The sequence below is a fragment of the Argiope bruennichi genome, chromosome 2 (genome assembly GCF_947563725.1).
Source record: "Argiope bruennichi chromosome 2, qqArgBrue1.1, whole genome shotgun sequence".
Classification (NCBI taxonomy): Eukaryota; Metazoa; Arthropoda; class Arachnida; order Araneae; family Araneidae; genus Argiope; species Argiope bruennichi.
Genome location: NC_079152.1, coordinates 17,925,450 through 17,952,877, shown reverse-complemented (window position 1 = coordinate 17,952,877; position 27,428 = coordinate 17,925,450). Strand labels below are relative to the sequence as shown.

The 27,428-nt window shown below is 27.6% G+C and overlaps 1 protein-coding gene across 1 annotated transcript in view; it reads right to left on the bottom strand.

Annotated features, from left to right (window-relative positions):
• The window catches only part of LOC129962075 (arrestin domain-containing protein 4-like), a 129,383-nt gene that overhangs the window by 81,496 nt on the left and 20,459 nt on the right, over positions 1–27,428 (bottom strand). The window contains exon 2 of the mRNA XM_056075787.1: positions 10,576–10,710. Coding sequence (XP_055931762.1) covers positions 10,576–10,710 — 135 coding nt within the window. The remainder of the gene's footprint in view (positions 1–10,575; positions 10,711–27,428) is intronic.

The window sequence follows — 27,428 nt, the reverse complement described above, 5'->3', positions numbered from 1 at the left end:
GAAAAAAGACAGACAGAGCAAAAAAAAAAAAAAAAAAAGTGCTAGTAAGCAATTTTTCTTACATTGATAGGTACCTCCCCGGATACCTGATTGCTACACCATTAATGCTCATATCAAATTAAGACATTGATTGAATTCTTTTATTTCATGTTCCAGATTCTTTAGCCCTAGGAAATGATGGAAGGATTAATTGAAGTACAGAAAAAAAGAAAGATTAGTAACAATTAAGATATCGATACTATTGCAAAAACTGCCGTGCTTTTTCTGATATTATCTTGTATAGCATTATGATTTCGTGTCGGATTTCAATTAAATTTTAAATTCCAATATAAAATCATATTAAATTAGCTTTATTTTTATTAGCTACTTAATTAATTAAAAAAAGAAAGTGTTATCTCGTAAATAGTAATTTAATGATGTTAAAGTGATAAAAAATAAAACGTTTTTAAACATTCATTACAAATTAAAAACATTCATGTGATCAAAATTGGAATTTATTTTAAATCAACACTTTATGTTTCATAAATTTTGGTTTGACTTCTAGTTTCTTAAATACATATATCAATCGCCTCAGGCTATCAGCTGTGTAGCTAGATATATTGTTTATATAAGTGTTTTATATAAGTTTATTTTCAGACAAATCGTTTAAATATAATGATTGGTTTAAAGATGTCCATGCTTCCGCCAAACTGTTTGACAATGACTTTTATTTTAATTGTTTTACTTATTCGATTTGTCGTATCTACTTTTCTAAAAGGTTTCCTATTACATCATAAGGCTATTATAAACATGAATTCCGGTTCATCTATCTTCAAAATTTCGCGATATTGTCACTTTTTTTTATCTATCATGTATACTATACAAATATTAAACAGAAACCTTCTTCTTTAGATATCAATGGAAGAAAAGTAAGTGATTAAATATTTGATCGAACAATGAAAATGGTTTGAATTCAGAGTAACAATATAATCTGTTATTATAAATTAATCAAGCAAATATTTCTAAAAAATTTCCAAAATTCAGTTAAAATTTCCAAGATTATTAAATTGCTATCAATAAAAAGATGTTTTTTAGATTTTAAGATGGTGTAAATTTCATTTTTGCGCAATAATATCTTCAGAAGTTATCATGGCAAATCCCTAAAATTCAGTCTAATTTTTAATTAATTAAAATTCTAATTTAAATTTAAGAAATGGCCCAGAGGAACATATGCCACCTTACAAGGTATGCATGTTTCAATTTTGGTAACTATAAGCTTGGCCTATAGGCGCCACACACACACAAACTTCTTTATTATTCGTAGTATATACATTTAATCTTTAATTACTACTTGTAAAGTGCTCATCTAAAAACGTTTTTTTAAAGAACGTTTTCCATTTTTTTATTTGAAAAGAGCTTGTAATTACTTTGTGCATTACTCATTTTTGCTTCCTTAGCCAGGAAATAGATCTTTTTGTAGAAAGTATAGAATAATTGATATTTAAATTGTTTTTAATAGTAAAAACTAATAACAAAGAAATAAATTAAAAAAACTTCTGTTACTTCTTTGAGCAATTTTGTTTTTCAAAAATAAGAATTGTTGAATGAAGTTTAAAGATTTTTAGGCAAATGAATTGATTCTATTTATGTCGGAATGTTACAATCTATTCATTTTGATGTGATGTAAAGCGTGAAATGCCTGCACAGGTGCTTTCCTCCATATTTGACCAAAGCTCAAAATGATGAAATTCATATCCAGAAAATTACAATTTTCACAACAGATCTAAATATATCAAATAAAATTAATGTAATTCTTTTTTTTATTGATTATTTTCCTTGGATTCACTTTCAAAATAGGAATTAAATCCTATCAGGCTTTAATGGGCTTAGTACGTGATGGTCGATTCTACAGTATTAAATTACCATAATGATGTATGTAGTACTATAATGGTTGAATCTACAGTATTAAATTAGAAAGTTTTCTTCGGTCGTCTCTTCAATTTCCTGTTAACATATTGTCTTATGTCATCTAAAATTCATATTTTTATTGTTTGATTCTGAAGCAAAACTGTAAAGTGTACAAAGTTGTTTTCATTTTAAAACTATATTATAAATTAAATAGTTTATAATGTGCATCCATAGTGACAATGAATAATTTTTAAGGCACTTAATTTATCTCAGGACTTCACTACTATTCATTGTATTCAATTAAAGAATCAGTATAAAATTTCTTAGTTTTTTAGAAAACTTTTAATAGTTCAAACGTGAATTTCGCTGTTTATATTGAATTTTTATTATATTTTAATTGTTGTATTTAAAATGCTGTTAATTATTGGTTTATTAATATTAATTAATATGTAGTGAAATTACTTTATTGATTATTAAAAATTAATCATAATTGTCATCAAATTGTTAAAATTGCTTATTATTTATTTATTAATTGTGCATTATTTTTTAAAAGTAAACTGTTTTGTTAAAAGTAAATATGAAACTTTACTGCCATTTATATGTCAAACATTTTTCTTTTGTATTGCGCTACAGATTTCTGGATAACAATTTATGATTAACTCGAATTTTCATTTTAAAAATCCATTTATGAATCTTATATAAATTTTTCAGTAACTTACTGATAGCTATTTTCAGCGGGGTATATATCCTTTCATGAAATACTAATATTTTAAAACTGTAATCTCTTCACATCTTGTTCAAAATAATTATTATCTTTAGAATTTGAGTACAGGCTAATCTAAAAATCATCATCTTATTATCATATATTAGATTTTAACAGTTAAGGAATATTTATCTGAATAATTTACTTTATATAATATGATTGTAATGTATGAGTCAATCTAAATATCAGAAGCAAGAATCGACGTTAAAAATATTTTTAAGCGATATATTCTATAATCAACAAACATATTTACTAATTTATCGTAATAACAACATCATTTAGAAGTATATGAAAATACTGAATAAGGTTTAAATTTAATGTTTTTGATAATTGTTGTAATATAAGAATTTATTTTACATGTTCTTGAAGTTGAAATTTAATACAAAGGTCCCGGGTATGAATAATATTGTGTAAAGGAATATATGGCGCTGTATAACCTTTGTGTAGCATTATATCACTCCTTACTTTATCACTGTACTATATTCAATTGTGTAATTAACATGCGTTGTTGACATACGCCAATTAATATGCGTTTACTAGCTCTCATCTTTTTTTCACTTCGAGTAACATAAGATACAGGTAATAGACAAGGAGTTAGTCTTCAATAATGATACTCATATTTTCGAAAACATCTAAATTTAAGGTAAAATGTTATTTAATATTTCCCATTCTTTCACCCAAAAGTTAAAGAGTAAACTCATCCCTTCTTATTTACATTTGTCAAAAGCTTCGCTAGTAAAGCATAGCAATGCTATTGCAGGGAAATCAAAGGAGCATATTTCTCTGCATAAAAAGTTAACGTATGTGGAACAGAAATCGTTCTTTTTAATTATTGCCAGATGACAACATTTCACTACAAACAAATCACTAAACGAACATTTTAGATTGCTTCATTAAACGTTTTTATGATTTATTTAAATCAATGCTTCTCTGATTAATGGAGATGCCAAATATAATTAGAAATTCCTTGAGGAAGGCTCTTTGTGTTCCCCAAAACTCCATTCAAAAGAGGAGAGTAGTTGTAAAATAAATCAAGAAGTAGGTATCAAACAGACAGTTTAATCGAGCGTGAAAATACGCCTAACCGTCGCGGATTGGTTTTCGCTATGACTTACCTATGGAAATTAATTATCATATAATCCAAAACTTTTAATTTCACAAAAATGGTTCTTGCATTACATTAAATTAAAAAAAATAATTATATCAATTTCATTTCTGTAATTTTTTAATATTTTTGATAGATTTTTTAAAAATTTAATTTAATACACAGGTCTGTTAAAATGATGTTAATTGTTATGATGAAATTCAAAATTATCCTTCAAAGCATTTAGTAGAGTTCTTTTGCCAACGTTAAAATTAAGAATAAAAAACAATTCTTTGGAACATTAATTCTGAAATAGGAATTTCATTCCCGCTTATATAATAATATATACTATTTTTAATTTGCACTTAACAATAATTTGCTAAAAACTTTAATTGACTTTGCATTTAAATTTACGTTTTGAAAAACGTATAAAATAACCAGCCAAAATTTAAAAAAAATTCTTTTCATTTTAATCATTTAACATATCAGTAATCTGTGCGAACACTCTAGTCGCTAAAGGCGTCTTGTTAATAAATAGGCTGCAAAATTTGACTTCTGGTGGAAGATCACAACGTTATGTAAGGTTTTGATTTTTAATTAAAATATCGTCTGTTATCTTCTGATAGAATTCTTTTTATTAAGAATTTTATTATTCATGCGATGAGTTCTGAAATATTTTTGCCTAGAGGATGAACAGGAAAGCGTTGAAAATAAAATTGCAATAGAAATGAATATTTTAAAAATACCGAAAGTTCAAATTAAAAATTAAAACCACACGGTCGCAAAATGAGCCGCATTTCGCTCATATGAGAGTTATTTATATGCCAGTCAAAGGATTTTCGTGCAATATTAAATAAATAAATAAAATATAAAATTGGAAACAGTTTCGAATAAGCAGAGTTTAATTAATGTTCTAAATTTTTTAGCTTTTAGCTTAACAAAACCTTTTTTTAATCAAAAATCTGAACGTTAATCATAAAAGTGGAAAAAATTGATACAAATTATTAAGTATATTGTAATCACATTCACATTATTTTAATTTTTAATGAATGTTCAGCTTTTTTTTGTATTCACTGTAACTAAATTCAGAGCCTCATGATTTTAATGATTATTCTTTTAAAGTTTAGTTTTTTAATAGTTTTTTTTTATTTAATTTTTTTGTCATTTTAGTACTAGTAAAAGTACTATTAAAATTTTTTTTACATCTTTTTAAAAAATTTCTGTTGAGTTTTTTATGAATTTCATAACTCATTATTATAAATATTACAATAAGCAATATTTTTAAAGCAACAGAGTATTTGCTCTCAGTTTTATTACAATAATAATAACTATTCTGTTACTTTTAATCAACAAAAGAAAATTAGTCTATTGATCAGTTATTGGCTGTTGGATCTAGAAACAAATTTTAGTTAAATTATTGCGTAGTTTTTAGAAAATAATTAAAACTATTTGTTTGCATTTAGAATTGCTTCTTTTAAATTTTAAATGTTATTTTGGGTTAAATTATCTGCTTCTTTTATTTTGTAAATTCGCGTAATCCCACAGTTGAACGAGAAAAGTAATTATACATCTCATTTTAATGAATGAAAGTTAGTCTTGTAAGTCACATTTGTTTTATTTTCTTTATATTCCGGTAACGAAAGACGTGTTTTACTTAACACGGAAACAAAAATATGATAATATTATTATTTTAGGGTGGATCATTTTAATCATAATTCAACACAAGTGTTAAATTCAATTTAAATTGTATATTAGTTAAAATTTCAAACTAAACTTTTTTCCGAAAAAAATATTGATATAATGACTTATTATATGTGCTATGGATTAACAATCTTTTCAATTGCAAAATGTGCAATGAATTTTAATATTAAATTAAGACTGGGAATCTGATGTCAAATATAATACAGTGGCTTATGTAATAATATAATAAAGCGGCATGCTTTATTCGATTTTATTTTCCTTCTAGTTATTTCTACTACGGATCGTTGAAAATATATACTTAATGACAATTTAAACTGTCATATCACTGAATCAATTTTAAAATGAAAGTAAAAACTATAGGACACTTTGAATAATACTTGAAGAAAATTTGACGATTTCTACCACATTTAGCATCAATAATCTTATAAAATCGTTGACTTTCTGGACATGTCACAAAAGTATCAATCGATTGATGTAAGTTCTAAAATTTAATCAATGAGTATTTTTTAAAGATTAACAAACAATTGTCAGAGAGTTTCGATTGTTTAGCTATAAGATGTTATTTAGAGTTGTTCGTTGTACGATGAAAACGGTTATGAATATCTTTCGTCATTAACTGTGAAATTTCGAATGATATGACCATGCCTCTTTAAATCGAATTTATTTGTTTATTGCTATATTATCGTCTGCGTGAACCATTACTGCAAATCCATATTGTCCATTTTGTTTTAACTTGTTAACCCTTTAAAATGCCATATTTTTAGGATTGTGATTGGCTTAAGAAATGAGACTCGTTTAGCTTATTAAATAAATTTCGTTTGATTAATTAATTAATTTGGTTAATTAATAATTAAGTAATAAATCAAGGCACACCATTTTGTGTGAGATAAGGAAATGAAGCATCTAAATTTCTGTCTGATTGAAAATTTTGTCTGAACTTATGCAAAATTACATAATTCCGTACAAAGATTGATGAATTTGGTGGGAAGCATAATTCCCTGGCCCTAGAAAGGGTTAAATTAAAATCCTTGTTGACCTTTAAAAGAAACTTCTTCACAATTTTTTTTTCAAAGCTTCATAAGTGTTATTTTAATGTTAGTATAAATTAGCGAAAGTGGTTTCCCTGAAACTCTCTCGCAATAATGATGTTATCCCGAGGACGCTTTGCATATAACTGGCGAACACTAGTTACGAAATATTAACTTTTGATATGAATTTAGCATTTTTACTAAATCTCTCGTGTCAACCTTGGCGAGTTACTTGGCGATTAATCCCTGGCATGTAGTAAATAGTTTCCGAAAATCGAATTTGTGTTCTAGACACGTTTTTCTCGATCGATTGAAAAAAAGATTTGACACAAAACTGCACTTGTAACCACAAAATCCCACACCAAATCTGATATATTAATCCCTAGCATGTAGTTGTTAGTATCCGAAAACGGAATTCGTGTTTTAGATGCGTTTTTCTCACCTGAATGGAACAAAAAGTTGGCTTAAAACTGCACTTGAAATCTCAAAATTCCATACCAAATTTGATGTATTTCAATAAATCCGGCTATCAGTTATCGCCTTTTTATGTTTCTAAAAGTACAGACAGACAAACAATCAACCCCTAGTTGGTCTTGGCTCAAAATTTGACAGGTGTATAGACTACAGATATAAATTCTTCATACCAAATTTTATCCATCTAGCTCTCTTCATTTTGTAGTTATCGTGTTAACTTATATTCTAGCAGCCGGATAGAAAGACTTCATCTGAGCTGATTTTACTCAAAGTTTGAAAGAAAGCTACAAATTAACTGTGAAGATCACATACCAAATTTCATTCGTCTAGCTGAAGGCGTTTTTGAGTTATCTTTGTTAAAGACAGATTGACAGAAGATGTAAAAAAAATTGAAGATTCGTCAAAATCTCGAATTTGAATTTTTTGACAATTACTACACTTTATACTACGTTTACGAGAAGGTAAAAAAGCAATATTTTTGTATTATAACAAGAAGAATAACTAGCAAGAAAATTATGTAACAATGGAAAATAGTTTAATCTTGTCAAGTATCGCAAAAAAAAAAAAAAAAAAAAAACGATAACTCAGCTATTATAAATTGTTTTGGGCTTTATACTAGTCTCTCCTTTTTCATGTTATCTAAGAGAAGAATAGTTAAGATAACTTTGAAAGCCTCTCCGTAGAGACAAATCGAATCTTTAAAGTGCCGAAATCTGCTTATTCTCATGCAGAGCGATATACTGTGGTGAGGCAGTTTTTAAAATTGCTGATGCACTCCGTGATGCCCATCAGAGATCAATTGAAGTTTGATCACGTATTCAAAATGACCCACATAAATCAAAGTGAATATTTTTTTACACTCTTGCGGTCACTTTTTATTTATTGAAGACAAAAGCAAAATACTTTAACATTTTCATAGATAATTTAGAATGAAAAAAAAATACTGGTACTGATGTGAGCGTTTTGTTAGAAACTTGCTATTTTCCTAATATTCTATACAAAGATTTTGTATTGGTGTTTGTGGCAATCACTGTGTATGGTGTTGGGTCTAATTTTTAAATATTTCTCTTTTATTCTTTGATTTGGCTGTTTGGGCCAGGGAGTAAGTAAAAAATTGAATAATACCGCGTTTTTACCTTCTTATAAACTAAATATATAGAATAGAAGTATTATAATCATTAAAAAAATTATCATAAGTTTTGAATGAGTCTCTATACTCCAAAATTTTCTGAGTCAAAAAACAAACAAAAATATTATTTGGAATTAGGGCTGTCTGCTTGTTGACCTATTTACTTCATCACAAAACATAAAAATCTAGAAGAATGGAATTTGGTATGCTGCCTTTGGGCTAAAATGGATCATACGAAATGTCAATCACCTAACGTATTTTAAAATTAGTTAATCTATTCACAATATTTTGTTCAGTTGAAAGGAAAAATATAATTTAATCTTTGATTGAATTAAAAAATTGAAGCAATTTTGGTGTTTTACAAATTTTTAAATATTGCTTTTGTTGCTTTCAAGTAGCATTTCACGTAAAGATCGAAAAGTAGTTTAGATTTAGGATTTCTGGGCTTTCTTCTGAGCTTTTATCAATGTAAAGATATATAATTTATTTTTTTTTGTCTCTGCTTTATCTTCAAAAGTTACGCGTGAGCTTGGTGAGAAAAGTAATTTCTTATTATCTATGATATACTAATAATGTATTAGATCACTTAAAAATTTGTAAAAGATTTCAAACTTGTGCACAAAAGTAAGATGATGTGGGTCGGAACTACAGTAGACCTATAAAAAGCAAAATTTAATTATTTATTTTTTTACATCCTAGAAAATTTGAAATCTTTAAAGCATAATTTTGAGACTCAATTCTAATAAGAATTCTTGCTGTGTTCTGAATAGTAGAAATCCAGATGGACTACCAATAGTGTGGTATGGAAATATAATAATTGGGAGAACGAATTGGGCATCTTTCTATGCCATATGACCACATTCATAGATACTATGTCCAACAATTAATTGTCCCTTTGTGATTTCTAATCTTCGTATGCTAGAAAATACTAATCTAATCTTAGTACACTGAAATAGTGTGTCCGTCTGGATAGGCTGCTATCCCGTTAAAAATGTCACATATCTGTCTGTCATAGAATAACTAGCAGAAGTTATAATAGAAAAGAGCATGCACATTGACAGAGTGCTAAAAAAAAAATATTATTTGAAGTAAACTTTAGGTGTAAATATATAATAACATTAGATGCGTTGTCCTTGCAATAGGATTTTTTCAATCCATTATGTTCACGAACAATAAAATCAGAAATAATCATTAAAATCAGATTGAAACAAACATCGACCAACTAACAGAAAAAAAAAATGCAATACTGAATACAAAATATTAGCAATATACTACCATTTTGCCCATGAATATAAGGGATTATAAACAAAATACAAATAAAAATTGCAGATTTCAGCTCATTGACTTTTGTTGTTTTTTTATACTTAGCTTTATTTGCAACCGATAAGTCAATCGATTGAAACATAAAAAGAAATATTTCAGTTACGAAACTACAAAACATAAATTAGAATTCCGCATCTGATAATGACGTAGACCAAAAGCGTGGAGACATTTTCAACTCCACCTAGGGTTACAGATTGCAGCGGACGATTATATTTACCGAGTTTTAAGTTAGCACTATTTCAAACTATCCAATTTATTTATACCCTTCATTATAAATCGTTCTGTAGCAGCTATATCTTTATTTTTATTATCTTTGTTTTTGCCAGTTTGTCTTTTTAAAAAGTGACAACATCAGTTGCTTGTGATGGAATAAAAAATATGTTGACTTGATATAGTTTCGCTTATTTTAATTTCAAATATAATCTGCATTAACCATTCCGGAAATATAATCCATATGAATAACCGATCGTAATGAGCTGTATATAATTGCGCTACAATTTGGTGACCCGATGACGTGATACGCAAAATACCTTCATACAACTGTTGCAGCGCTCTCTACGAGAAATAAATAAAATCAAAGCTGATAAATAATCAGCCAATAAAAAAAATGAAACTGATAAAAAATCAGCCAATAAAAAAATGAAACTGATAAAAAATCAGCCAATAAAAAAAAATGAAGCTGAAAAATAATCAGGCAATAAGAAAAAAAAATGTACCTGATAAATAATCAGCCAATAGAAAAAAAAATGGATAAGGCGCAACATCCGATATATCACCACTAATAACACAGGGCAAAATATCGTCCGTCTCCCCTCCGACGCACTGGAGGGAGAGTAATGTGGTGACGCTTTATAAGCAAGATAACAGCTACGACACATGAGAAATTTCTTTTGTCCTGTGGTCATGTTACTCGGCTACGAACCCAAAGGTTGCAAGTTCGATCCTCGCCTATTGCCAATAGCAACAGTTCAAAACTTCACTTATGAAATTTCTGAAAGATCACATTAAATTGCTTATTTACCAAAAATAATATTAAAAAATTTTTTTTTTTAATAATTTCTAGAAAACGTATTTCTATATAATCGCAAACGAGTAATTTATTAAAACTTTTGAATCTTCCCAGGAGTTACAATGAGTACTTGAATCATTCGAAATTTTATGTCATAAGAATTCTAAAATACCTTACCTCCAGCTCTGCCATTGCTTTCTCCCAGCAACTTCATCCTGAAGTCAATATAATTTTCTTTGTCATTATGGCTGCTTCCACTACCTCTATCACTCAGCCTCACCACCCCTTCACCGACGATGTGAAAGTATAGACCTAAATAAAGGAGCAAAAAGAAGATCCGTTAATAAACAAAGGAATGTCATCTTTGCTATATTCATGCATTCGTATCATATTTTATGTATTTATGTCTGAAATTTCTGAGAGAGGTATTTGCAAGCTGACCCAAAATATAAATCAATAGATATTACATACGTTATTAATAACGTTATCAAGATTTCTTTCCACGTTAATATAAATTCCAATCAGACATCGCAAGTGAAATGATTGTTGGCAGTTATTATCCTGAAGCTAGTAATAACGCTTACAATAGAATTTCTATTGTAATTTTTGCTTTCTCGTTTATAAAAATAAACAAGAAATATATAAAACAATTTTTTAAGTCAATTCCTACTTAGGTCATCAAAAAAATTATTTTAGTTACTTTTTTTTAAATAATTACAATTAATATAAATATGTATATACATATGACAGAATTACAATAGTAAGTGGCGAAATAGAGCTTGGCGACAGATATGACGACCAAATAGAAATTACTGGACCAATTTAATTAATTAATTAATATTTGAAAAAAAAACTGTATTAACATCAAGTGTCATCCACTACAAACATAAAAAACGTATTTGAACTTGAGCGGATGAATAAAAAGTATTTTATTAACGATTGATTTGAGGAGTCCCCTCTCGCGGATTTTCTGTTGGTGCTTCAACGATTTTAAACGGTCTATTACAATTGCTTCAAATACTCGCCTGCACTTTTTAGTTTAGTTTAGTTACATTAACTTCCAGTTTAAAGCAACACTAGGTCTATTTTGGAACGGACCTCGTCATTTTGAACTGCGGTCAGATGACGAGGACGACACCTGAACTGACATCAATCTAGCTCTCTTCCTTTTGTAATGATATTCAAACAACAGGACGGACTTTATCTGAATGGAGCTGCATTGAAATTTCATAAAAATCTACAATTTTGTTGCAAAGACTATGTACCAATTTTTATGCGACTAGTTCAAAGCGTTTTTTGAGTTATCTTTGTCTGATAGATAAACAAACAGACAGGGGGACAAACACATACATACACATAGGCATATAAAAATTGTGTTTTTCGAATTTGTTGAGGTTTAAAACTTGGAGATTCGCCAAAATCTCGAGTTCGAATTTTTTGGTGATTACAATATTTTCTCTATATTTACACCAGAACGTAAAAAAGAGTTAACATTAGGATTAATTTATAATGCAAATTTAATTTACAATTAACTAAAAGTTTATATTACAATTTGTATTTATTAACTATTATATTATTTTTATTAAAAAAAATCTAATTAAAATTTTTAAAACTGCTTTCTTAGAGAGCATATACAACCGAAGAAATAACTATGTACCGAGTTTCAACCGTTTTGCGCATTTTTTTTGTCAATTACATAGTATCAAAGAATTTATACAATAGTATCCAGCCCAAAAATGTCATAATGTTAAAAATCAATAATTTATTTTTCAGTATATTGAGGATAAATAATACTCCGAATTTCCATTAATTCATACAAATTACAACAGATTTATACTATTTGTTCATATTTTATTAGTTTATAACTATTCTTCTAATAGAAGTGATTATAATGTCACATATTTACATCGTTCATTTAATCAACATTCTCTTTTTAACTGTTGATGCGGTTATATTCCTGTAAATTGTACAACTAGCCATTCGTAATCTTCGCTCGCACCAGCGAACTCTAAATCCTCAACGGAAACTCACAACTGTCTCTCCTTTTTAGGAACTACAAGGTAAGTTTCTTTCTAAGAAGGTGAATGAATTTCGATCGTCTAGGGACAAAATAAAGGGGAAAAAACGGCAAGAAAAAAGAGTCATAAAATCGCTGAATTCGGTTCTGTATTTGAGAAAGGTAAAAGAAAGGGAAAGAAACAGTATTAAAGGGAAAATAAATCCCCATTCTCCTACACTATGTTCCACTTTCTCTTAACAAAGACAATACTCCAAGGTCGTTGTTTGGGTTGGAAAATATCGTGGGCCGTTTAATGTACACTTTTTTTTCGTTTGGTGTTGATGATCGCTGTAAACGGAAATTGAAATGCGTGACAAACAGTCGTTGCCAGTTTTACTTTGTAAATCCTATTTGACATAAAACTCACGGAACTCTAACATTAATTCTAATGGCGAGAAGAATATAACATACATGTCGACTGAAATGTGATATGATTCGGACAAATAACTCTTTAATATAATAATCAACATTTTATTAGTTCAATGATTATTAATATGAAAAAAGAGCCTTTCAAAGCTTCATATCATTATTATTTTGTTGAAGTGAAGCATTCATAAACTTCAGAAATAATGAATTACAGTTTTTGATGAATTAATATGTTTTCAAATTCCTTAAATATAATATTCTTAATTACATTGCTTGCATATATATATATAACCCAGGTAAGGGATCTTTTAAAAAAATGTGCTTGGCTTGACAATTTCTTATCACTTCACTCTGAGTGTGGGAACTTGTCGATTTCAGCAATTTTACAGAGCTTCTGTTGCACTTATTAAACAAAAAAGGTGGAATTGATTCAGGAAATAAGATAATATTTTAGAATGAAGATAATATGGGCTAAATTATAAAAATTAGGAAAGTAATTAGGATTAAATTAAATTTTAAAATATCATTACACACACACATATGTATATATATATATATATATATATAAGAGAGATGGAGAGATTTCGTTAATGGAAGTGATTTTTTAAAAAATATATTTTATTATATATTTTGAATATATATATATTATATATTTTGAATATATATATATTATATATTTTGAATATACAGGGTGTCCGAAAAAATGTATACACATTTTAGCAGCTGATAACTAAGTTATTTCTTCTTTCTTTACAAACAAAACCAATTGAACCGAGTGATGGCAGACAGACTTGAATTTGAAGAAAGGAAATTTATTCTAAAATGCTACTGGAAATATGAAAATGCATTAGAAGTGCAAAGACAATTTAAGAGGGAGTTTAACAAAGAACCACCTACACGAGTTACCATCACTCGAATGAGAGATAAGTTTGAAGCTGACGGAACTGTTCAGGACGTCCATAAACCTGCAACAGTTGTTCAATTGAGGGCAACCATTAAACATGAATGTACGAATATCCCAAGGGAATTGTTCCATCATGTGTGCTATTCCATCGCTTCGCGTTGTCAGCAGTGTCTGGAGCAGAACGGACATCAGTTTGAGAACATGCGATAACAAGACAATAGAATGATATTTGTAGAATCTTTTATATGATGAAAATTATTAGAATTATAATAAACCCCAAATTTACAATTATTTAAAGTGTGTATACATTTTTTTGGGACACCCTGTATATATATGGGACACCCTGTATATTATATTTTGAATATATATATATATATATATATATATATATATATATATATATATATATATATATATATATATATATATTATATAGTTTGAATATATTATATTATTTGAAAAATATATTTTGAATTTTTTAAACATAACCTCACAACATTTTCTACTGCTTTTTGCATAAAGAAAACGCCATATTTTTGAAGATGTTTGTTTACCACTTACATTAAATTAAAATCTTCCATATTATTTGAAATTATTATATTTGCTTTATTATGAGCTTTGCCACTCAATATCAATCAAGAAAATACCATTTATATTTTAAGTCAATAAATTTAGCTTAGAATTTTTAATTAACCCTATGGCCTGATGGCCCATTGACCTAGAGGACTGAGATTCGAATGACACCTTTCACATTTTTTAACTACTTACTTCTTTTAATCAAAATAGTTTAAATAATTACTCATTTGATTAAAATACTTCATGAAATATAATAATTAATTAATTTAATTTGATATTATAATTAATATAAATATGACGCTTTAACGAATGAAATATATTAAATGTGTTTATTAACGTATAATTCATTGCAATGAAAATGCACATCAGTCAACGTAATTGAGGAATATAAGTTGGAGGAAAACAATACTAAAACTCATTTTAATTAGTATATTAAAAAGGAATTTTTTATTTTAATTATTTCTTCTTTTTGGTCTTTAACTCGTAATTCTCTATTTTAAATATTTTTCCATATTGAAATCAACTTTTTTTATTCTAAAATTCATCCCCAAATGCCATTACGCGTATGGAAGCAAATGAAATGAGCCATTTGATTAACAATAAAATTTTAAAATAATGAAATCGAAAACCTGCTGAAATAAAAATTTCAGAATTCTAGCGCGTCACAAAGTGAGTGATAAATCAGAAATTCTATTTTTATTTTTATGACACATGTCAAGTTAAACAAAAGCAGACGAAAAAAAAAAAACTTGTCTGTAAATAAAGGAAAAAAAAAAATTAGATTTTAATAAAGTGTAAAAATGAATTTTTTTTTGGATAATTAGTATTTGAAAAAAAAAAAAAATTGTGAATATGCTAAATGCGTTTCCATCTTCGACTAAATAGTTTAGTCTGGTTATATGCTTATGTTGTTTCAATCTGACGAAATTGTTTTGTCGCATGGGCGCATTTTTTTACTTTCTCTTCTACATAGTATGGAGAAAGTAGATTTATCATCACCGACGTCTTGGCACAGGAGTAACACGTCTTCCCTGTGATCTGTGCGTCCCGGGTACCAGTCCCGGCTCGGTCATGGTTTTTTTCTTCTGTTTTATTTGTAAGGTCTGTGAATGTGCCCCCCTTTTAAAATGGGTCATGCAAGCGAATGTGGCTCATGAAGTAGCTAAGTAGCACTGTTTGGCCCGAGTTGGCGCTAGTGAAAAAATAAGAGACGCTCACTCGGCTTAAATTACTGACAAATAACTATCAGAGGCCTTGTGAAATGTTATAAGTCACAACGCAACAACTGAATTATCATCAAAAATTCGGACTGGAGATTTTGACGAATTTTCCCCTTAAAGACCTCCCTCATTTCGAAAAACACATTTTTGAAACTCCCATCTGTCTGTGACAAAGATAACTGAAGGAAACGCTTTGAGCTAAACGGATGAAATTTTCTATACGGTCTTTACACCAAATTTTCAAATCTCTATCGAATTCTGAGTAAAATCTGTTCAGAGTAAGTCCGTCTGTCCTGCTGTTCGAATATAAATTGAAACGATAACTACAAAACGGAGAGAACTAGATAGATAAAATTCAGCAAACAGGTTTAACATCTATAGTGTAGACACTTTTCAAATTTTGAGCCAAATCCGATGAAGGGTTGAATGTCTGTTTGTCTGCACGTTCAAAAGTATATAAACCCGATAATTCAAAAACGCAATGATTTGAATATATGTGATTTTGTGACTAAAAGTACAATTCTGATTCAAATTTTTGTTTCAATCGGTTGAGAAAAACGATTCTAAAAATTAAATTCGATTTTCGGATACTATTAATGGCCTGCCAGCGATTAATCGCCAAATAACCAAGGTTGACGAGATAGATTCAGTGAAAATGCTAAATTCAAGCCAAGAGTTAAAATTTCTAACTATTGTACACCAATACCATGTAAGTCTTTCTTTGGCATAACAAGTTTATTAGGAAGAATGCGAGAACATTTTGATGAGACCACTCCTTCTGGATTTATCTTCCATTAATAAGTAGTGGAGTGCTTGCTGTATGCATAAGGTACATGTCAGAAATTTCGGAATAAACCCTCACTCCTATTACGTAAAGATACAATTTAATTTTCTCGAAATTCTTGAAATTCATTTTCACTTAACATTTTCCCATAAAGCTATCATTTCAATCGTTAGATTGAATGACGAATTTTCATTTTCATTTAAAGCTATAATGATCATTAATAGTAATGGCCATTACAAAAGATAAGACTTTAATTCGAATTCATTTTGGTTAATTTGAAAATATGGCTGAAAATGGTGAAAAATTGTTTATATTTCTTAATCATATATTTTTTTAGATAGTTAAATAACCCCTCATTTTGTGTCTTAAGTGATTGCTGACAAATAATTTTTAAAGATCTACAGTTCATTTGAGAATTTACTATTGCATAATTTATTCAATCAGAAAAGCTTGAAAACTTTCTCGCTTTTTAAAAAAATTTTGAATAATAAGATCTGAATTGTATCAGTTATTTTTACTGTACAATTTTTATGCTCAAAGTACCTTAATGTTTCTTTATTGAAAATTTCTGACTTAATTATTGGCTTATTATTAGTTCACATTTATTGTCAAATATCAGTTCAAAATACTTTGTGGAACATACATGCAAATTGGCCCTTTTTTACTTGAACTAACACTTTCAACAAATTTAAATAGTAAAAGAAAAATAATAAATAAATAATAAGCTTTCGAAAGCAAATGAAACAATGCATAAACAAAATAAATGCCAGATAATGTTAGCATCAGCTTTCAGTAATAAATAGCACCTATCTTATCTTTATTTCATCCTTTAGTATTTTCAAAGTTTAATAATAATTTTTAAATTTTACTGAATTTTATAATTCAAGTAATGCATTGTATAAAGTAATAGTTATCCCCAAAGTATTTTCTCTGGTTTCTATATTACTATTTAAAAGTTACTATTTTTTTTTTCAAATTATAAAAGAAATATTTATGATATTTCTAATATACTTCTAAAAATATTTAGATACGCGAATTACAGATATTAAACTAAAATTATTGAATTCCGAATATTTAATGTGCCGATAGAAATTTATTAAAATAATTTAAATTACACAAAGAAATGTGTTTTCTATTTTTGAGTGAAATAATAATAAATGCGAGGGATAAGATACTTTTTTCATTTATTATTTTTCAACTCATAATTCTTGACTACAATATGCTTGATTTCTATCGAAAAATGATCGTAAACAGTCATTCTGAATGTCTGATGGACGATACACCTAATAAGGAAATAATTAACAAGCAGACATTTTATGGTTTCTTTTATCCAATTAGAAGAATTAATTAATAAAAGGCATTTATTGTTTTAAATACATTTCATAAAGATCCCGATGACCTTCCGTTCCTTTTCAATGAGCATAAAATATCCTCTGCCTCAGCTTCAACAAAGCGCTATTATGAAGGGTTCGCAGCTTCCTGAAGATACCACGAGGTGCCTCCCTAACACTTCGTCATGTTTCCGGAAACTTTGATGCCTTCTATGCCGGTGTTATCGGCACCATCAATCTTTTGTGACTACATTATGGCTTAACCTTGAGGTAGGAATTCGCAAGGTCTTTCTAGGCGGAGCACCTCATGTGTTGATGGTGAAACGCTTCCTCGAAATTCCTTTCTTTGCTATATAAAGCCTCGTATTACCTCAAAGAAGCTTATTTTCTAGATGTAGCTTTCTTTCAATTGAAGATTACATTCAGTACATAATAATGTATGGTATTCAATTCATTTCATACAGGAGTAGTTTTATGAAAAGAAAGGAGAAAACAATTGAGGATGGTTTTCTACCTTAATAGGATGTATCAGAAAGAGATCTTACATCAAAATACTACCGTTGTTGAGTTTGGAAAAGAAGGAAAATTTTCTATGATATTATCGCTTTTGTCGATCAGCTTATTCAGCCAGAATATTAAAATTTTAGGCGATTAGACACGTAATATGGAAATTATTTTTTTTAAATTTCTCCTTGTACTTTTATACGACTAAAAAATTAATTTAATTGAATAAATTTGTTACAAATTACTTCTTGAGCAAATTATTAATTATACATATTACGAAATAAACATGGAAGTGAAAATCCTATTTCAAATGTATTATTTATTATTATGTATTATTTTCAAGGCTTTGAGCTACACGGTTCAAAATTGGTATATGATCTTCACACCAAAGTTGGTGATTTCTATCAAATTTTGTGTAAAATCTGTTCAGAAAAATTCCGTCTGTCCGGCTGTTCGAATATAAATTAACACGATAACTGCAAAAAGAGGAAAGCTAGATAGATAAAATTTGGTACATATATTTAACATCTACAGTGTAGACACCTGCCAAATTTTGAGCCAAATGGGAGGGGGGGGGCTGTCTGAGCTTTTTGTTGATTGTCTGTCTGTCTGTATTTCCAGGAATATGCAAACGCGCTTGTTCAAAAATACAATGATTTGGATATATCAAATTTGTTACGGAATTTTTGTTTCAGTCGTTTGAGAAAAACGCATCTAAAACACAAATTCTATCTTTTGGATAATATTAATGCAACCCAGGAATGAATCGCCAAATAACTCGCCAAGGGTGACACGATAGATTCAGTAAAAATGTTGTATTCATGCCAAAAGCTGATATTTCGTAACTATTGTACGCCAATGCCATGCAAGATGTTCTTGGGCATGTTAAGTTTATTGGTTTGGGAAGTTCACTCCTGCTGATTTAAATCTTATCATTAGCAAAAGCACGCGATTGAATATTTTGATGGATAAATTTGATTTTTATCAAGGCAACTTTATTTTTTAAATTTTATTACTTTAAATAATTCTTTCTGAATTAAATTTTTGATTCTAATTCGTTATGTTTGTATTTAGTTTTTTTATGTTTTCACAAAACGTAAAATTATGCACATATGTTTTCATCGGATGCAGTTATAACGTTTTGCGAAAACTTGGCAACATAATAAGAACTTAACAATATAACAAATACTTTAAATTTTCAATATTTATGGTTGTATTTTTTATGGCAATATCATTATTAATTCATTCAAAATGTAAGTCAAGTCCAATACGAACATCAATGTTATTTTTTGAAATTTATCTTCTTACGACTCCATTGTAAACATATAAATATTTCTTAATGCCATTAGAAATTTTTTAATTAAATGCAATAATTAAAAGAAAATATAGAATAAAAGAGATTTTAAAAATCTTTAATTGAATTAATTAATGGTATTCAAATGAGTACTTTATGGCTACATATCAATAAAGTTGCCATACATTTGCAGTTTTAAAGCATGCGCAATATTTTAAAAAAGTATTCAGGATGAGGTTCATAAAAAAGTTCCAACTTTTCTTACATAAGTACATGTCACACTTCACGCATTTTACACAAGCATTGCAATTATATCTTGGAATATAATATTTTAGCTGATTACGCAATTTCACATGTTTAGGAAAATGAATGTCTGACCCTGTAAAAGCCAAATGGAATTTGGACTTTAGTTTGAATGTTAGAAAGTCATTTCTTTCAATCCTCGAATGCATGACTATATGTATATAATTTAGAAAAATTATTTTAAAAAATTTAAATTATTTTTCCTTCTAATAAAACTATCTAAAATGTGCCAAACGCTTATGCTATGAATTAAACAAAATCGAATTGATACAAATCACATTATAAAATAAAAATCTGTTTTTACCAATTTTTTTTACAATGCAGAAAAAAAAAAAGAATTTGATAATATTTTTGATGATAGAACTATTCATACAATAGCCATCTTTGTATTTTTTTTCAAGTTTCCTATTTAAATCTAATTCTAGTACCGATATTGTCACATATCGATCTTTTCTATGTTTATGAAAAAGCATTTAAAAAGGATTTCTATAATCTCTCTTTGGAACGCTCATATGAAATTTATAAATGTAAATAAAAGCGTTTAGCCAAATGGCTACATGCATTATAAGGTTAATTTAACATGCATTTTACGAATGTGCCCAATTAATTGATGGCCCTAATAGATACTTAGCATCAATTGATTTTGAACTTATGAAAAATTCAGAATAATTCTAGTTCATTTTAAGTATTACGATAGAAGCAACTTATTATCTCTGAAAATGTAGCTAATAAAGTTTCCTTAAGGTTGTTACGAACGAGTTAAATTCACAAGTAAACCCTTGAATAATAAATTCATTTTTACCCACCTTTGTTATTATTATAAATTTGAAAATAAAAATCAAGATTTAAGGAAAATTCCCAGCTGAGAATAATGGCAAGCTTTAACATTAATTATAATGCTTAAACCTCTAACTAAATTTGTTAAAACAGAAACAAATGCTTAAGAAGATGATGGCTGTTTACTCAGGCTTTACATAATCACCAAGAAGCCTAAACTTTCAGAAATTCATCCTCGCTGATGTAATACACAGCAGCAAGATTTAAAGACGAGAGTTATTTTTTAGTTTAGGCAGATTAATTTTTTTTCCCTGTTCTTTCATCTGCTAATTAACACTGATTCAGACGCGCATTCTGACGACTGACAGTGAAAAGGTGGGAATGAATTTATTTTTATTTCTCAATTGCTTGTGTATTTTGCATTTTTAGTTTTCTTTAAATGAATTAGAATCCAGAAAACTTAGGAACTAGACTTATTTTTCGAGGAAAATGGCAAAACCTAGTTTTAGAACTCTTGGTTTCAACTTTTGGTAGGAAAGAATTTTTACTTGAAAAAAATTATTACGATTTGCTAAAATAAATATAAAAATTAACTTCAATTAATATAATTTTCAACATAAATTTTGTTTTGAAATACTGAGAAATCTGAAATTGTTGCGACTTGTAAAAATAATTATGAAAATTAATATAAATTAATGCTGAATAATAAGAAATATTTAACGTAATATAAATAATAAAACAAAAATAGAATGAAATATTTTAAGTGAAGGCAGTTTCCAAAATTAATTTTGTTTGAAAATACTGAGACATCTGAAACAAGACATTGCAAAATCTTCGTGTAATGCGACCATAGTTGAGGTTTAAATCTTCCATAGTTAAAGACATACAAAGCATTAAAAACATTTTAAATTATTTCATTAATTAAAACATGAAATATCGAATTTATGTTTTATATAAATAGTAACCAATCTCCTAATATATCTACATTTCAGTTTTGCATCAGTTTTAATTTAAAATTTTTAAAACTATCAATGCGCATTTATATTAATATCTGCATAGTTTTATATCATATTTCGAGTGAATTAAAATTGAATTTTTGAATTATGAATTTTTTTTGCTAAATCATTTTGAAATAAAATTCATGAAAAAAAAAAAAAAAAAAAAAAAACAGCACATATCAATGGGATCGAATTTCGGATTGACACTGTCAGCAGTTGTAACTTGCACATATCATCTACATCGAATCATGTGATGCTTTATAGGTTGCGCGAAACATCCTGTTTCTTCTTGGAAAATACAGTGTGATTTTCAAAATTAAGTTGACGTTAACGTATATAACATTAGTATAAATTGGCTTCAAAATTAAGATCTGAAATAGTATTCTTTTGATATAAATCAAATCTGAATTTAAATAAATTTAAAAATCCAGATATTTTGATCGTCTATTTCATATAAAAAACTAAATTCAGCTACCTTCCTTAAAAGTATTCATTTATTTTTTATTTTTGCGTCATTAGCTAGCATAAACATTCTGAATTTCAATTCTACTATTATTTTTTTTATAATATATGTTGTATTTTATAACATATATTTTATCATCTATTTTATAAGGGAAAATAAAAACATTTATTTTAAAAAACTTGCGAAAAATTTTATTATTGCTTTGAATTTTAAATTTTTTATATTTATTTTATATTTTTTATATTGTCAAGATTTGCAAACTTATGATTATAAAGATTTTGAAACTCAACGACTTTTTCTTTACTATTAAACGCAGTTATGAATTCAGTGAAGTTTTCCATTATAATTGTGAATACACGACAATAAATTGTATCTGCATGTGTATAATTGTCATCACATGTCAAATTATGCACACGCATATATAATTTATAAAATTACACGATTTTAAACTGTGTAATTATACAAATACAGTTTGTAAAATCATACAATTTTTCTCTAATATTTTCCGAAAACAACTATAAGTCAAAATATTGTTATAGGATTTTTACTGCATGATTGTGTCCAGTTTTATATTTATTATGTAAGAAAATATCCATGTTCAAAGATGGAACTGATAGCTATTTTCTACAAAAGAGTTAACCTTAATTGTTATTATTTCTTTTCCAAATTATTTTTTGAATTATGCATAATTTGTTGCGTAGCAGATACCAGTTGGTTTCACTTTTCATAGTGCATTTACATATGTATGTATTATTTTCAATAGATTATACAGAATACAAAAAATGGTTGTTGGTTTCTGATTTATTGAGTGCCCCCATTCAAAAATAAAATAATTATTATAGTACTTATTAATTTTAATTGTTTTATTAAAAACATAAAAACAATTTTATTTCAACTATATTTAAAAAAATCGTATTGCAAATGTATTTAAATGAAAATAATACCGTAATATTCTTTCTTAAGCATGAAATATCAAATATTAAAAATCAAATTACGTAAAATAAATGGCAAACAACTCAGATAGATGAGAGATTAAATAAATTAATGAAAGCAGTTCCAAAACTCAAATAATCAGTGAAAATATGAAAGCATATGATTTTGAATAGATGAAATATAAAAGTAATTCCGTGTTTTTTTTTGTTTACATAGGCATAAACATGAAATATTTTTATGTATTATTCATGTACAAAATAGTAAAATTTATAAAATGGGTGGATTTTAATGATGTTATTGCATAAAATGATAAGAGGGAAATGAATAACCGATAAGTTGCTATTTGCTTCCAATTTTTTAAGTAATTTCAGCTATATAAATTATTGAATAAAGTTGTGGGTCTGAGGAAATTTTTTTAAAACTTTGATTCATAAAAATTATTAGCAGACGCATCGTATTTTTTAATTCATGAAAACGATTAATTTTAATTACTTTACATTTAATTCATTAAAAAAAGCCCTTTTCTTATGAAAAATAAAATTTCTTATTAACGAAGTACATATAACAGATTGTTGAGAATTTATAAATGATTTGGAAGATTTTTAAACTGTATTTTCAAATTCAGTCATTTAAATAAAATGGTTCATTCAATTGTTAGTTTAATGAAAATTGTTATTAAGCATTATTATGTTATTATGATCAATATATGGAAAATACATTATGAAGAAATAAAATTCTTAACAACATAGGGTTAAATTGAATTGATTTGAATTGAAACGAGAATACGAAACAAATCTGAACAAGTCGAAATTGGGAAAAATTTTTGTCAGACGATATTTGTTTCAATTCTTAATGCTCGATTTCAGGTATTAATATGAGACGTATGATACGCCGCTAATCAATTCGACCATGAATATTTTCTGAATATTTCTGTAAAAAAAGCGACAACTTTTCCATGCAATTACAGAGCAAGTAGGCGGAATTTATTCGGAAGAAGTTAAGCCTCCCATTTCATCCACGACAAAAATGTTCCGCTATAGAAAATGGTAACTTTTCCAAAGACATTGTTTGGGAATTTCTTCTGTTAAAAGTCATCTCTATTCTATCCGAAGAATCTTATTGCAAACGATATTAGGAAAGTATTATTTTCTTGGGAAATAACTCTAAGGTCTAAAAGATCATTACACTCGAGTCCGTTGCTCCGTTCCTTGAATCCACTACCCACGCAGCCATACATGCTTCGCTTCGTTATAGTTTGAATGGTTAAAGACCTGGCTTAGGTATTTACAGTTTATTATTTCTAAGGTGAGGTAAGATGCCATTTTGTGAAGACGTAGGTGGTGCTGGGATAAAAATATAAAGAAAATTCTAATTTTCGAACGTTGAATGTTTCTGTAACTAAATTAAATTCCGAGTTTTTCAGAGTTTATGAATTATTAACAATGCATAAATGGAAACAATACATTTCTTTTATTTTTAAATCGTGTTTGACATTTTGCTGTGTCGAAATAATAAGCGTGGAATTCAAACTAAAACATGCGGATTCAAATTCATTGAAGAAATTTACCAGAAAGATTTCCCTTATAAATTAAAGAAAATTAAAATCAAAAATATAATATAATTTTTTTTCCACAAATATCGCAATTGGGTTTAATAGTCATTCCTCTTTTTAATTAGCTCAATTTGAAGTTCACGTGAAATTTTTCTGATTTTATTTCACGTGAATTTCTTAAGGTTGTTTTTCAAATTTACCGAATCAGCTTTTTTCTATAAATTCAATTTTTCTAGCATTTGTATCTGCTGTTTCGTTTGTATTTATCGGTTCTATACGTATAAAAGAAAATGGAAATAATATTCACAGATAAGATTTTAAAGGTTTAATTCAATAATATGAGACTAGAAAGAATTTCATCTTTGTTAGGAAAAGCCCGTGACAAGATTTGTAAAAAAAAATGGACCAAAAGATTTTTTATGTCGCAGTTTCTCAAAAATTTTTTACTTCGCAATCATTTTTAAGAGCCTTTGAATGTTAATTATTCCCATATTTTATCATTTTTTTAAATGATAAAAAGTAACTAATTATTGCGAATAGCAGTAAATTTGAAGGAAATGAACTTGTATAAAATATTTGTAATTTTTCATTCTAAGTAATACTACTATTAAGGATAGACTGATTATTTGTATACTTAGAAATAAATATTTTAATTAGTTTAATTAAGAATTGACAATTCTCTTTACTCTGGCGAAATTGCTCTTAAACACTAAATTATCGATTAAATTGTATTTATTAGCCCTGGTTGTTTACGCAAAATAAATAAAAAAAAGAGGTATTTTAACACAAGTATGTCATTTTGTTAAAAAGTAAGTCAACGAACTTATTGCTAATTAACTTTTATTGTATGTATAAATTCCCTGATATTAATCAAAAACGTGCCAAGTCATTTTCGTATGGATTTCAGAATATAGTTCGCCAAAGTCGCATATTTGGCGAACAATATGAAAACTTTATTCATGAACAGATGCTATGCCGCTCAATTTTCCAGATATTTGAGAGTATTATGAATAAAATTTGAAAAAATGTTGAATGTTTTAGATATATTTGGCTTACAATTATTCATGAATTTTTCCCTTTTATTCTTAAACATTATAACATAGCATATAATTTACAATCTACTTTATTGCAAAATAGTTTGTATGTATGCACTAGAATTACAAATAAAAAGAAAGTAAAACATGTTTAACGTTGGAGAACTACCCTTCTTTTATTCACCTACAAATGATTAGCTAGAGGTTTTTTTCTCTTCTTAACATCCTTTACCAATGACATTTCAGATTTATTTTTCTCACAGACTACTTTAAAAACAATAATAAAGTTTAGAAATTTACTTTAAATGCTGTAATATATTTATGCAATATTGAAATTTTTTCCCAGAAATTTTGAGAAAGCAGACGCATATTAAAACATTATGTGGTGGTGGCTTCTTTTTGCGGAAATAGATTCAGTTACCTAAATATTACTTAATTACAATTAACATAAAAGACAAAAATTTTCCTATTTTAATCCTACAGTGCATCATGCAGCCATTTGGCTTCACGTTTTTATTTTCATCTATAAATTTCATATGTTTGTTCCAAAGAGCAGAAATAATATTTTAGATATCCTTTTTTAAATGTTTTTTTATAAACATTCATGGAAAAGATCGATACATGATAATAGTTGTATTAAAATTAGATTTAACCAAGAAATTTCAGAAAATACCAAGATGGTTGTTATATGAATATTTCTACCATTAAAAATATTTTCAAAATATTTTGTTTTATGCATTGTAGAAAAATTGGAACAAACGGACCTTTATTTTTATTACAGAATCGTTATAACCTAATTTGTATCATTGTGTTTTTGTTAAATTTATAATATTGTTTGGCACATTTTTATATATGTTTATTATATGTTATTTATTTATATGTATGTTTATTACATATGTTTGGTACATTTTATTTTTTTAATTTCACGAAAAAATAACATAAATTTAAAAAAAAAAATTTTTTTAAATTATTTGCATTATTCAAAATTTGTATAATTTTTGAACACAAATAGTAAGTCACGCATTCCATGGTTAAATCAAACCCTGTGAAGGAATCTCAGATTTGTTTCAACGAAATATTTATTTTGAACTAGATAGACACTTAATCAATTCTACGAAATGCACAACCCTTTCAACGTAAAAAATCTATAATGCATATATTCAATTTAAGAAAGTTGTCGCTATTGTTTGCTGACTCGGGCAGCAATGACATCGTTTTTTATTAATGTATTCTTTGACCTAGATCATGAAAATGGGTCGTTATGAAGAACCTCGAGAAAGTTTAACCCTCTTGCTTTGTCAGAACTCCCATAATTGCTTGATCTTTAATTTTGTTTTTCTTTTTAAAGAGGACATAAGAAACTATTACAAATTATTAATGGAAGACATAATCTTTTATTTAGTAGTTCCGATTTATAATAATATCTTAAATGTTAGTAAATTTATATTTCTAAATTATTTAAAAAGGTGTGTTTAAGAAAACCAGAAATCAGTAAAGGAAATTAAGAAAATTGGATTATATTAAAAGTGTAGGTTGATTTTTTAAATTTACAGCAGAAACGCATGTGGGCGGCAGAACTGTCAGTGTAATTGTTATTGAATAGACAGTACCGGTTCCGTATTATTATCAAATGCCAACATGTTAGAACTGTTGGTTGTTGCCGATAAAGCGTGGGAGAAAAATTGAACTTCATTATTTTCAAGCTAATATCTTGGAAAACCAGGGAGGTGTAGTCTCCCAAAACTTTCTCGCTTACTCTCTGAAAGGGGTGTTATCCCAGTGGACGCCTTTCATGGCATTGGCGGATAACAGTTAAGAACTATTTACCTTTGGCGTGGCTTTAACATTTTTACTGAATCTGTCATGTCATCCTTGGCGATAAATCCTTTGCATACTGTTGTTAGTATCAGAAAATCAAATCTGCGTTTTAGA